Consider the following 13,385-nt stretch of genomic DNA (forward strand, 5'->3'; position numbering starts at 1 on the left):
CTCTGAATCAAAGAAAATAATTATTTACACTGTAAATATTATTTTAACAATAAAAACTTACCTTCAAAAATCACAGTTATAATTAAATTTATAATCCACAAGTCCAGATTGATAGCTCATAGACATTTCTATGAGAATATTTTAAATCAAAGTTGGTGTTTGTTTTTTTAAAATGCTTTTATTATTACAAAAGCTGCATGTGTCCATTGTACAAAATTATAATATACAAGATAAGCAAAAATACCCCCATAGCATTACAAATACAGTGATTACTACTATTAATATCTTAATATATATCTTCTTGGAACTTTTTCTGTGCATCTTTCTGTATTATAGTATTTGCACACATACACACAAGTGTTTGTAGGTGTTTTAACTAAAATAAGAGAACACTGCACAAAATGTCTTTAATTTTTATTATATTTTATTATATTTAAAATCAGCTTTATTTAGGTATAATTCATGTAAAATAAAATTTATCAACTTTAAATGTATAGCTTTGAGTTCTGACAAATATATATAGTTATATAATCACCATCACAGTAAAAGTAATAGAAGACTGACTGTTCCTTTTTATTACTGAGTACTACTCCAATGTATGTGTCCTACAACTTGCTAACCATTCACCAGTTGATGAACATTTGGGTTGTTTCCAGTTTTTAGTGATTGTGAATAGAGTGGCTATGAACATTCACATCTAAGTCTTTGTGTGTTTCATAATACAGACATCCACACACATATGTATGTGTGTGTGTATACATATGTGTTTTTTCTTTTCTGGTAAATATTTATGAGTGGGGTTGCTGGAATGTATGGTGAACATATATACATTGTGAAGCTTTTTTCAGTCAGTGATTTCCATCCCCCCGCCTTTTCATTTAAGTAAATTTTCCTCTTATTAAATTCTCAGACAGTATCTAGTATTATTCTTACATATTCCAAATGTTCTTTAAAGCTGTTATGTCAAAGTCAGTATCTAATCCAGGACCAGGACTTAATTAATATTCTTATGTCTCTTAATCTAGCATGACCCCTTTTTTCATGACACAGAATCATTGAAGAAACCTAACCAGTTGTTCTGCAGTTGTCCTCTGGATTTGTCTGGTGGTTTCCATGTGGTGTCATTTATCTTGTTCCTTTATTTCCTGTAAACTACAGGCTGTACAGAAAGATTTGATGGATCCAAGTTAAATATTTTTGGCTAGAATTACATAATCGGTAATGTCTACTTAATGTTGCAATATAAGGCTCATTTTATCATTAGTATTTTCTTGCTGTTGAGAAATGGAAAACAGTGATAATATCCTTCTATTCTTTAACTAGAGGTTAGCGACTAGTCCCTCTTACTAGAGATCAAAAGTAGTGTTGGGAGATTGAAAAGGCAGTAACTGTAACTAGAGAGTAGAACAGAGAAAGGGGGGAAGCAGATGTCATAGTATGGCTCTAATTACTCTCACAGTGACCACTACCAAAAACCCCTTTTCATCTCATGGCTACATTACCTCTAGGAGAGGAAATTTCAGTCTGAAGAACATGCATTATTTAATAATTAATAGTGCAAAGTTAACTTGAAGCAATCTGAAATGTGAATGGTTGAGATTCTAGCTGACAAATGATGATTTATAATGAGGATGTAGTACTATTTTGTGGATAAAGAACAGGATTGCTAACAAATAGCTGGTGGTCTAAGTAACACAGCTAACCTGACTCTGTGTTGTGGTTTTGCAAGATTTAAAAAAGTTTAGCTGGAACTGTTAAATATGGAAAGTTATTGTATGTGATTTCCCTTTTCATGATTACATATTTGGTATTTCCATGCTATCACTGGCTAAGCTTGCCATAGTGGAATTTCAGAAATTTCCATACTAGTGTTTCAAATTACTGTGAACTTAGTTCAGAAAATAATAGGTAAGGTTTTTTTTTTTTTTAATTACTATTCTTTGCACTTGCAGAATTGCATTAAGAATATCACTTTGATGAAGATGAAACTTACTAAGATTATTATTTTCTTCTGTCAGTCATCATAAAAGGAAAATCAAATTAACCTTAATATTTAGCTTTTGCCAAAAAATGCATATAGAAATACATTGGTGCTCATTTTTAGATTATAGACACAAGAAAAAATAGTTTTTGAAGGTGAGGAGGAGAAAGTCATGATAGAATAGGTTAAAAGACAAAGACATACTGGGAAAGAATCAATCAAATAAATAGAAAGTAGAAGCAAGTGGAGATGGGAGAAGGAAAGAGGGTAATTATTAGATATAAAAAACAAACATTCTAGAAATTATTATTGGGATCTCTGTGTGACTATTCTTTTGTGATTGAATTCTGCAGCATCAAGTAAAGCTGAAATGGATTCAGTTCTTTGGGGCTGAAGGTATTTTTCTTGGTTGTTTTATTTTAGCAGTTGGACTGGCCAGTTTAAGGAATGTAGTTTTAAAATAAAAATAAGTCTAATCTTGATATCCTATGTTCATGGACCAAAAGACTTAACAGTGTTAATATGACAGTACTCCCCCAAATGATGTGCAGGTTAAGCACAGTTCCTATCAAAATCCCATCTGCCTTTTTTTTGCAGAAATCGACAAGAATTTCCATATGGAAATGCAGAGTACCCAGAATAGCTAAGGCAATCTTGAAAAAGAACAAACTTAGAGGACTCAGAATTCCCAATTTCAAAATCTACTGTAAAGTGACAGTAATCAAGACAGTGAGGTACTAGCATAATAATAATAAAGTAGACCAGTGGAATTGAGAATCCAGAAATAAACCCTCACACTTATTGTCATTTGATTCTCAACAATGATGTGAAGACCATTCAATGGGGGAAAGAATAGTCTTTTCAATGAATGTTGCTGGACAATGGACAACTGGATACCAACGTGCAAAAGGATGAATTTCGACCCTTACCTCATACTATAAACAGGAATCAACTCAAAGTGAATTGAAAAACTTAAATGTAAGAGCAAAAACAGTAAAACTCTTATCAAAAAGCACAGGCCCAAACTTTGTAACCTTGGGTTAAGCAATGATTTCTTAAATATAATACCAAAAACACAGGTAAGAAAGGAAAAAGTAGATAAACTGGACTTTATAAAAATGAAAAATGTTTATGTGTTAAAAGACAGCTGCCAGAAAGTGAAAAGAAATCTCACATAATGGAAGAAAATATTTGCAAATCATATATCTGATAAGGGACTTGTGTTGGTAATATATAAAGAACTCTTATAACTTAATGATAAAAAGACAAAATGTAATTAAGAAATGGACAAAGTATTTGAACAGAAATTTCTCAAGAATGCATACAAATGGCTAACAAGCATATGAAAAGATATGCAAAATCATTAGTCATCAGGGAAATGCAAATCAAACCACAATGAAATACCACTTCATGCCTAGTAGGATGGCTAAAGTGAAAAAGACAATAACAAGCATTGACAAGGATATCAAGAAACTGGAGCTCTTGTATACTGCTAGGAAGAATGTAAAGTGGTGCAACCATTTTTTTTATTGAGTTATAGTCATTTTACAATGTTGTGTCAAATTCCAGTGTAGAGCACAATTTTTCAGTTATACATGGGTGCAACCATTTTTGAAGACTATTTGGTGACTCTTCAGAATGCTAAACATAGAGCTGCCATGTGGCATAGTGATTCTACTCCTAGGCATATACCCGAGAGAAATAAAAGTATTTGTCCACACAAAAACTTGTACATGAATGTTCATAGCAGCATTATTCATAATAGGAAAAAAGTGGAAACAATCCATAAGTGCATCAACTAAGTGTTAAGTGGATAAACAAAGTGGTATATTCATACAAAGGAATATTATTCAGCCATAAAAAGAACTAATATATGATACAATATAAATGAACCTTGAAACCATTGTTCTGATTAAAAGAAACTACTCATGAAAGATCACATATTGTATGATTCCATTTATGTGAAGTATTCAGCATAGGCAAATCCATGGAGACAAAAAATGGATTATTTGCTAGGTACTTGGGGTAGGAGTGGGAAGGTGCTCCTAATTGGTATGGAGTTTCTTTTTGGGGTGATGGGAATATTAAAATTGTGGTAATGGCTTTCAAACTGAATAAATCAAAAACTGTGGAACTGTATCCTTTAAATGGATGAATTATATGGTATGTGAAATATATCTCATTGGAGGTGTTAAAAAAAAAAAGGTTAACTAGGAAAAAAAAAAGAATGTACAATCTTTTAAAACGCCATTAAAGATACTCTCTTTAAACCTTCATTTGCCCTACTCCCATTTTTGTTTTCACTAGTACATGTTAAAGTGAGCAGGCTTATACTGGTCATCAAAGGTGGTCCTGTCATCTGAGGCTGTCCTGCCGAATGACAAGCTAAATCCAGAGGTTAAAATAGTTAAAATAGAGTATATATATAAAAATAATTTTGAGTATATGGAGAAGTATAGATTGAATCCAAATAAACCCATATATTCTCTCATTACTTTGATTTCATAATTATCAACATTTTCCCAATAATTGCATTTTGAGAAATAGTTAAGACTTGTAGTATCTGTCTTTACATTTTCTAACATTAAGAAAATATTCACTAAGCATTTATATAGAGAACACCTGAAATTAAGATGAATGAGAAAGTCTCTGTGAATTAAAAAAGTTATGTAAACATGTTAAAATGTCTGAACTTTCTTTGAAATAATCAGGTGTTTTAAGTGACAACATTTTTAGTGCAGGCATGTTAACCTTCATGTGCTTGTGAGATTATTGTGCCAAATTGTGGAGCAGAGGAAACTGTCAACTCCATAAAACTTACCCTGTGACCTTCCTCTACTAAGAGCTTGGTTTCCTGAAACTTTGTTTGTACAATTTGATATTGAAGTGTATATATTTAATAAGGTCAAGCACTTCGGTTGGGATAGGACCTTTTATTTTGGAATTAACTGGTCATTCTCATTCCGCTCTCAAGAATCTGCCTGCTACTAATAAGATTTTGGAATTCGGGCATCTTTATTGGACATTTGTCCTGTGTATACTTTCTTGTCCTTGGGAAAAGTATTTTGCAGCAGATTGCACAATTTCCTGAGAGGATACAAAAACACTGCCACAGTTGCTTTTGCTCTATACATAATATTTTTGTGTAGAGTGCTGTCTTGGATCCTTATGGTTTTAGCTTATGTAGAAAGAGGATTTTTGAAAGTTGCTCCACTGTCAGATAATGCTCTTGTTAAGTTAATTGATTCCTACTCTCCACAAAGATTTATGAAAACCATTTATAAAAATTGTTCACAAATTGGCAATACATTCCAAGTATATTTCATAAATTAAATTTTCATTTGGTATATTTAGAAGAATCATGTAAATTATAGAGTCCTTGTGTGTAGGTAGTGTTCCTTTCATAAGTATAGAATCTGTTGGTTTCAGATTATTATCACTAACATATTGTGCTTACTATGTGTTAGGCACTATTCTATGTCCTTTAAATAAATTAACTCATTTAATCCTCACAACTACCTTATGAGGTAGTTACTGTTGTTATCCCTGTTTTACACGTGAGAAAACTTAGGTACAGAGGAGTTATTAAGTAGTAACTTGTTGAAGATCCACAGCTAGGAAGCTGAGTTGCTCTAGATTCTAATTTAGTAGCCTGTCTCTGGTGTCTCCGTTCTTAACCATTATGCTTAGACTATCTTTGATTTGAATGATCATTAAGCAAATAGTGATCAGTTATAACTATCTTCTGCTACTCAATGTTAGAATTATTGCAGAACAGCAATATAGGATTTCCCTTAGATATTTTGTTAAAACCTAGTTTTTATTGTGGGTTATGTTGGCACAGTATTCCAGAATTTGAATCTCTATGATGAAGATAGAGCAAAGGAATGAGTACTTGATACTAAGTTTATTCTTGCATTTTATTATCTAGTAACTTTTTTGTTGGTCAAAAGGTAAAATTAGCTATAATGTAAGCAGTTTATTTTCTTAAGTATTTAAATTTATAAAACTGTTACTAGACTAATACTTATGCAGTACCTGACATAAATATTTCTTAAATGAATGATGGGAATTAAGCCATAGAATGAAGAAAACTTAAGCAGAATGAGTCTATATGAAAATGATAGTTTTTAAGATAGTAAAGGAATGATTCTAATTTCATATGCATCTCTGAAATAAAGGGAATTATAAAATATTTGTTAACTGGAAACAAAGTGTAATTAGTACTGTAAGTTGTTTGTTGATTCAGAATTTTAGTCCAAGGCCAGGTTTGTGAAATAAATGTACAATTATAGTTTTCAGAAAGAAATTTTGTTGTTAAAAAATGGATTTCAGAAATTTATTCATTTGTGTGTTTCTCATTTGAATTTCCTGTGGGGCTAAAATGTAGGTATTTACTTAATAAATATTAATTTTTGAACTTACTCCTTATTCTTGAAGGAAAGAATTGAAATAGTTGAATGGAGATATTTTTACACTGCTATGTTTTAAGATACGTCTTTTTGTGAACTCAAGTATTTAGAGAAGGAAAGATTTAAAATTTATATCCTTTGTGAGATGGGTTGTAAACAATTTAGCAGGTATAGAGAAATATGATTATTCTACTTTAGAGTACATATTCTAGTTGAAGTTGGAAGAATTAGAATTAATTCATGTATTTACTAGTTAAAAAAAAATTTCAAATGTGGTTGGTTTCCCACCATTGTCATGTCATTTGATTGATTTTACAGAGGGAGTTGTGAAAGTGAATTTGTATCAATTTAGCTGAAATATTTAAAACTTTTTGTTTCTCCTTGTGTATTTCATCACTTTTTGTGCATAATGACTTTAGATGCAGCAGTATTTTAACATTGGCTTTTGAAAATCTTGAATCCTTAATCGTGACACTAAAATCACATATCATTATGTTTAACAATACCACAGAAAGTAAAAAATACATTTATTAAATTTCCACTTACACAAAGTTTATATGTAAGACTTTTATTATTTACTATTAAAGATCATAAACTCTTTTAAAACCTATATTCTCAGCCCAAGATATTTTTAAGCTTCAGTAAATAGAAACAATGATTTATAAAATAAATTGGTGTATCTACCAGAATTACCTTACTTCCAGTTTCTGAATGGGACAGTAGTGAAGGTAGTAGTTTCATTTTGCAGTGTGGAAGATTATTTCATTGCCTTATTTTCTACTTATTTTATCCTGTGTGTGTTGTCAGGTCGGATGTTATCAACAGAGTCTTGAAAAATTACTCCATGTGTGAGGAAATTATTTCCCGTTTGGCTGAAAATTCAGATATGAACTTTAAAAAGTATGTAAGCAAGTTGTGTTTAAGTGTTGCCCTTCAAAGGCTGCCTTAAATTTTAAGAGTCATGTCTCATGGCATTGTAGCATATGTAATGGTCAAAAGCATGAGATCTGCACCTTATTGTCCCATCTATAAAGTGAGAATACTACCATTGTCTGCTTCACAGGGTTGTTGTCAGGATTAAATGAATTAATACATATGTACTATTTAAAACAGTTCTGAGCTTGTAGTGAGTGCTAAATAAATGCTAGATGTGGTTTTTATTGTTATTATTTGCTACTTTTGACTTAAATTGACTGCCAAATATTTTTCCAGCAAGGATGGGTTTATTTGGGATCAGCAGAGAGTTGCAGTTTGGGGTCTGCAACCATGGTGAGCATGCATGGAAAGGGAAGGAGAACAGTTTTAAAGAGAGGAAAAGGAAATTGGGAGGGCCGTAGTAAATGAAGAGTCCATGGCTTTTCATTGGCTGAGTCCTTGCCAGGAAAGAAGAGGAGTCTTTCTTCTTCCTGTTGGGCTCTGCTGTCGTTGCAGGGCATGGGAGCTATCCTTTCTTTCTTGTCTCCCAACTGTATTTAACTGAGGTTTCTGTTTATCTATTTGTTTTTTTACATTTCTCCTTTTTGATCAAGATCTTTCTCTGAAAGCATCACTTATCATGAGTCAGGTTTTCTAATTTGAGTGGATTTTGTCCTTTAGTGCCAGGAAGGACATTTCCTGGGTGTAGTAGCTCATGTTGGAGGGAAAGTGCACAGATGGGAAACTTAATGAGGTCATATTTGAGTAACAAGGAGGGTGGGAGGGAGAACTCTCAGGCACTTTTTATCTAAAGTCCATGTGTTATTAGGATCATAGACACTGGAGATCATCTGAAGCACTATGTCATCATCAGCAGTTTGGCGACAAACTTCCAATGGTCCTGGTCCAGGTATTCTTGGGAAAGCTGTCTCATCAGATGTTCTCTGCTTCAATTTCAGGAAATCTTTACTGTCAGGTCATCAGAGGATGTGTAGGTCCAGTCAAGGTTTGGTGCTGTCTTTAGATGTGTCATGTGAATCCAGGAGTCTGTTCCTTGGAGTTTAGTTGTAAAAGGGTTGGTTAGCAGTACCTGATAAGGGCCTTTCCATGAGGTTGGAGAGTGCTCTTCTGGAGGTGTCTTTTCCAGTAAACAAAATCTCCAGATTTCAAGATGTGATGCATAAGGTTTTCGTCTCCTCAGAGTGCACTATGAAAAGATTGCTCTATCAAAGCATGGTTATTTTTAACAGAAACAATTAAACTTTTGCAGTATTGGAGTATCTCTCTTTTTATCAGTTGTGGGTCAAAAGAAGCAGTAGCCAAGTGCATTAGGCAACCTGTGACTATCTCAAAAGCTGAGCATTTATGAATTCCAAAAGGGGTGGATTTAAGATTTAGAAGGACCAATGGCAATGCTTTTGGCAAGGTATTTGGAAAGCCTCTACAAATTTTTCCAGTTGAGTCTTTTTTTCCCCCTAAGGACACAAGAAATTTTGTTTATTTATTACGAGGAGGATTGTTATATCATTTTTTAATTGAAGTATAGCTGATTTACACTATTGTGTTAGTTTCAGGTGTACAGCAAAGTGATTCAGTTATACATACTCACATATACATATATGTATTCTTTTTCGGTCTCTTCCATTATAGGTTATTACAAGATATTGAATATAGTTCCCTGTGTTATACAGTAGATCCTTGTTGTTCATCTATTTTATATATAGTAGAGTGTATATGTTAATCCCAAATGCCTCATTTATCCTCCCCACCCCATTGAGTCTTAATGTTGTTAGTGCATTTGACTAAACCAGAGGATTGAAGGTAGTAAGCACAGTGAAAGTATAGTAAAATCAGCCAAACTGCACAGACTTGTCAAAGTACCTGGCCACTAAAATGAGTTCCTCGATCACTGTGACATGAAGTTTGAGAGGAGCTCCCCAGGTAAGGATAATTTTTTCCAAAGTGTCTTTTTAACCATAGAGGAGGCAGTAGCCTGTCTGAAAGGGTAGGCTTCAGTCCAGTGTGAAAACAAACAGGCCATGAATAGAACATATTTATATTCATGAGACAGAGGAATTTATAAGAAATCCATTTGCCAGACCTTGAATGGTCCATTAGGTAGTTTAAAATATCCAGAAGCAGTACAAACAGGCTTCCCTGGGTTGTACTTCAGACAAATGGGGCAAGTGAGGTAGATACTTTTTGTGGCCTTGTTAATGTTTCCTCACCAGTATTGACTTATGAAGGCTATCATTTTGTCAGAAGACCAGTGGTTTATTGCACATACAGTGGTGAGGACTGGTAATTTTAGTTAGAGTCTCTGGTAAGACTAGGTTGTTATTTGGTTCAAACCAGAGCTTTCTCTATCAAGTCAACAGTTGTTGAATTTCCATTTGTTTTTCTCTTGCTGAGGCCAGTTGTTTGGCTTCTCTAGCTAGTTATTCAAAGTTATCATTTGGGGATATATCCCTTTTGACCATGACAGAGGTTTGGCTGTTGTTGGCTTCTTTAAAGGCAGCATTCCTTGCAGAAATGTCAGTAAGGTGATTTCCCTTAGCTTCCAGAGAGTCAACTTTAGAATGCCCTGAAATCTTAATAGCTAAAATGGCAGGTAAAAGTATTGCATCCAATGATTCCTGAACCTAGGGGCCATTTTAAATTTTATTTCTGTTAGGACTAAGAAAGCCACATTGCTTCCACAACATTCCAAAATCATGAGCCACCTAAAGCATATCTACTATTGACATAACTATTGGCAGTTTTGTCATTGGTTAAAGTACAGGCGTACCTCATTTTACTGTGCTTCACTTTGTTGCACTTTGCAGATACTGCATATTTTTTTACAAATTGAAGGTTTGTGGCAATTCTGTGCCGAGCAAGTCTATCAGCAGTGTTTTTCCAACAGCATTTGCTCATTTCGTATCTGTGTCACATTTTGGTAATTCTCACAATATTTCAATTTTTTTCATTATTGTATTTGTTATGGTGATCTGTGATCAGTGATCTTTGGTGTTACTATTGTGATTATTTTGGGGTACCACGAATTGCACCCATGTAAGATGGCAAACTTAATTGTTAAATGTTGTGTGTGTTCTGACTTCTCCACTGATTGGCTGTTCCTCTGTCTCTTGCCTTCTCCTTGATCCTTTCTATTCCTGAGACACATCAGTATTGAAATTAGGCCAGAGAATAACCCTGCATTTGCCTCTAAGTGGTCAAGTGAAAGGAAGAGTCGCAAATCTTTCACTTTAAATAAAAAAACTAGAAATGATTAAGCTTAGTTAAGAAGGCATGTCAGATAGAGAAGGACTAGGGAAAGTATATCCCTTTTTAAAAACTATACACAAAAATTACTTTTTCTTAGCCTCCTAAGGACCACATTGTAACCAGCTGAGTAGACACAGGCATATTTTGACAAATTTGGTGCTTCTTTCAACACTTACTAGAGTCTATTTTTCTCTTAAATTTGTGGGCACTTGGCGGTGATGATGGTGTTGGAGTTCTCTTCTAGTGTCTGTAATCTTTCTGCACTAGCACTAGCTTTTCCATGGTGTTTTACTTTGCTCTTGAAGACCTTATTTAATAGTTCACATCAGTGTTTCAAGTAATTTCTGGTCCAGGTAGGTACTACACCAAAAAGGTCCTTTGATCTCATAATGTATGATATTTCCCCTACCAGATTCACAGTGTGCAAAATAAAAGTTAGAGATCTTCCACTAAAGAAGCAGCTTATTTAACTTTGTCCCAGTCTCCTGAGGACCTAGGGGTTCCTTGTTTTGGGAAATGTTACTTTACATTATTGTATACGGAGGTAATAGAATGCAAACTCTTTCTTTTCTTAATTTGATTCTTATCTATGTTGGCATTGAACCAAAATTATTACCCTTCCCAGGGAATGCTGTATAATATATCATGTCTTTATTACTTTTAGACTACCTATGAGCCTAACCATTTTACTTTTAAAGGCTGTTATTGCTTTTTTTATGTTGTACGCCTGAATCTTCCTTTTTCTTTTGTCACCCCTATAGGCCTCCCTGCAGGTAGTTAGCTGCCCCCTTGAATTTTCAAATGTAGGATTTGTTTCTATAACTTACGGCCTAACCCTAACCCTTAGGTAGAGTTATGATGACTGTATTTCTCAAAATGAAATTAGTCTTATACATTGTTAATGTCTTACATATTAGTTTGATTATGTGGAAACAATAATGAAAATCAAGGCTGTTCAGAACAGGAAAATCCTGGTTGTTCGGTAAATGTTACATAGTCCATTCACTTTCATGCAATATGTTTCATGATCATGAAAGAAAGAAAGAGAGAAAGAGAGAAAGAGAGAAAGAGAGAAAGAGAGAAAGAGAGAGAGAGAGAGAGAAAGAAAGAAAGAAAGAAAGAAAGAAAGAAAGAAAGAAAGAAAGAAAGAAAGAAAGAAAGAAAGAAAAAAGAAAGAAAGAAAACCCCCCAAAACCTAACCAGTATATATAATTGGCCACTTCCAGTATGAGGAAGTTAAGGGATATAACTTGGGCACTGATGTTTGAAACTTCTACGACGTTTTAATATTTCAAATTGCCCTGGAAATGTAGGATGTGATATCTCTATAAGTAGAGGAAAAATTGTAGTTGCCTGTGTGGAAAATTAGCTCTGCCTTCTTCCTTCTCACTTTGGAATCTGTTCTTTTTAATGTAAGTACCTCTGTAAGGAATCTGTTATTTTTGTACATGTTGGTGTGTTACATATCAGATCCATTCTCTTTTGAATGGAGAGACTGGACTTAGTCTTAAATGAAGACCTGGGGAAGGAAATTACACTTTTTGTTTTAATTTCACTTAGGGCAAGCCTGCTTAGCATTGCAAACTGTCTCTCTTGATAGTGCTGTCTTAAGTGTCTATCCTCGGGACTCCAATGCAAGTTATAATTTTCCTGTTTTAAAAATGAATAACATTTGACTCATTCACTCCCTTTTGTTTTAAGGTCACTACTCTAAAGTCATAGAAAACTTAGTGATTTGGAAAAATAAATGTCAAAAACCGTTCTTAAATTGCCAAGATACAATTTACAGCAGATTTTTTTCTTTTTGGTGATCTCCAAAAACTGGTGTTTGTCTTTGAAATTCCATGGTAGTGGCCAAATTATAGTTACAAAATTTGCCAGTCTAGAAAGATTCTTTGATACATGAAAGTTTATTTTTTTAATTTAAAACTTACATGTGCTTATTGCGTAGCATTTGGGTAAAAGAGAATTTTAAGAAGACAGCTCATAATCTTATATTCAAAGAAAACCTAACAGGGTTAATATTTTGATCTTGTTCCTTTGATTAATTTCTTAAGTGCAACCATCTTAACCTAGTTAAGATCATATTGTCTACATAGGTTTGTATTTTCATTTTTTTCTTAGTAAACTTTAAATTACCAAAGAAAAGCCTGAGTGCCTTTGTTTGCATTCATTCTTTCATTCATTCATTCTCTCAATCAAAAAATATGTACATATATAAATATGTATGTTTACAATAATATGTATATAATATGAACACACACATACATATATACATATTTATTTAAGGTACTATGTTGGCTGCTTCTTGGAGAGTTTATTGTCTTTCAGGGCACAAAAGTTAACTATAGTATAAAGCAGACCATGACGAATGTCCATGGACGCTTGACGTTCAGGCAAAGAACCCCTCTGGATTATCTGAACTTTGTCTCACGAAGTTTCTTTGTTTGTAGATTCCTCTCTTTGGTGCTAAGACTATTGGCCAGAGAAGTCCTGATGGACCAGTGCTGAGCAAAGCTGAATTTGTTGAGAAAGTTCGTCAGAGTAATCAGGCCTGTCATGATGGAGATTTCCACACAGCTATTGTTCTATACAATGAAGCTCTGGCTGTTGACCCTCAGAACTGCATCTTATATAGCAACAGATCTGCAGCCTACATGAAAATCCAGCAGTATGACAAGGCACTGGACGATGCAATCAAAGCTCGACTTCTCAATCCCAAATGGCCAAAGGTAGAAATTCTGTTTACTTTTATAGAATCTTTTGTTCTTATTTCTTCTTTTAATGCAGCATTTTATTGACTCAGTGCA

General features: G+C 33.7%; 1 protein-coding gene across 2 annotated transcripts in view; it reads left to right on the forward strand.

Moving 5' to 3' along the window:
* Nucleotides 1–13,385, forward strand: part of TTC28 (tetratricopeptide repeat domain 28) — a 477,328-nt gene that overhangs the window by 4,610 nt on the left and 459,333 nt on the right. For both annotated transcript variants that reach the window (XM_031442960.2, XM_031442961.2), the window contains exon 2: nt 13,029–13,307. In XM_031442960.2, the coding sequence (XP_031298820.1) occupies nt 13,029–13,307 (279 nt within the window). The remainder of the gene's footprint in view (nt 1–13,028; nt 13,308–13,385) is intronic.

This window comes from Camelus dromedarius, chromosome 31, assembly GCF_036321535.1.
Source record: "Camelus dromedarius isolate mCamDro1 chromosome 31, mCamDro1.pat, whole genome shotgun sequence".
In the NCBI taxonomy this organism is placed as follows: Eukaryota; Metazoa; Chordata; class Mammalia; order Artiodactyla; family Camelidae; genus Camelus; species Camelus dromedarius.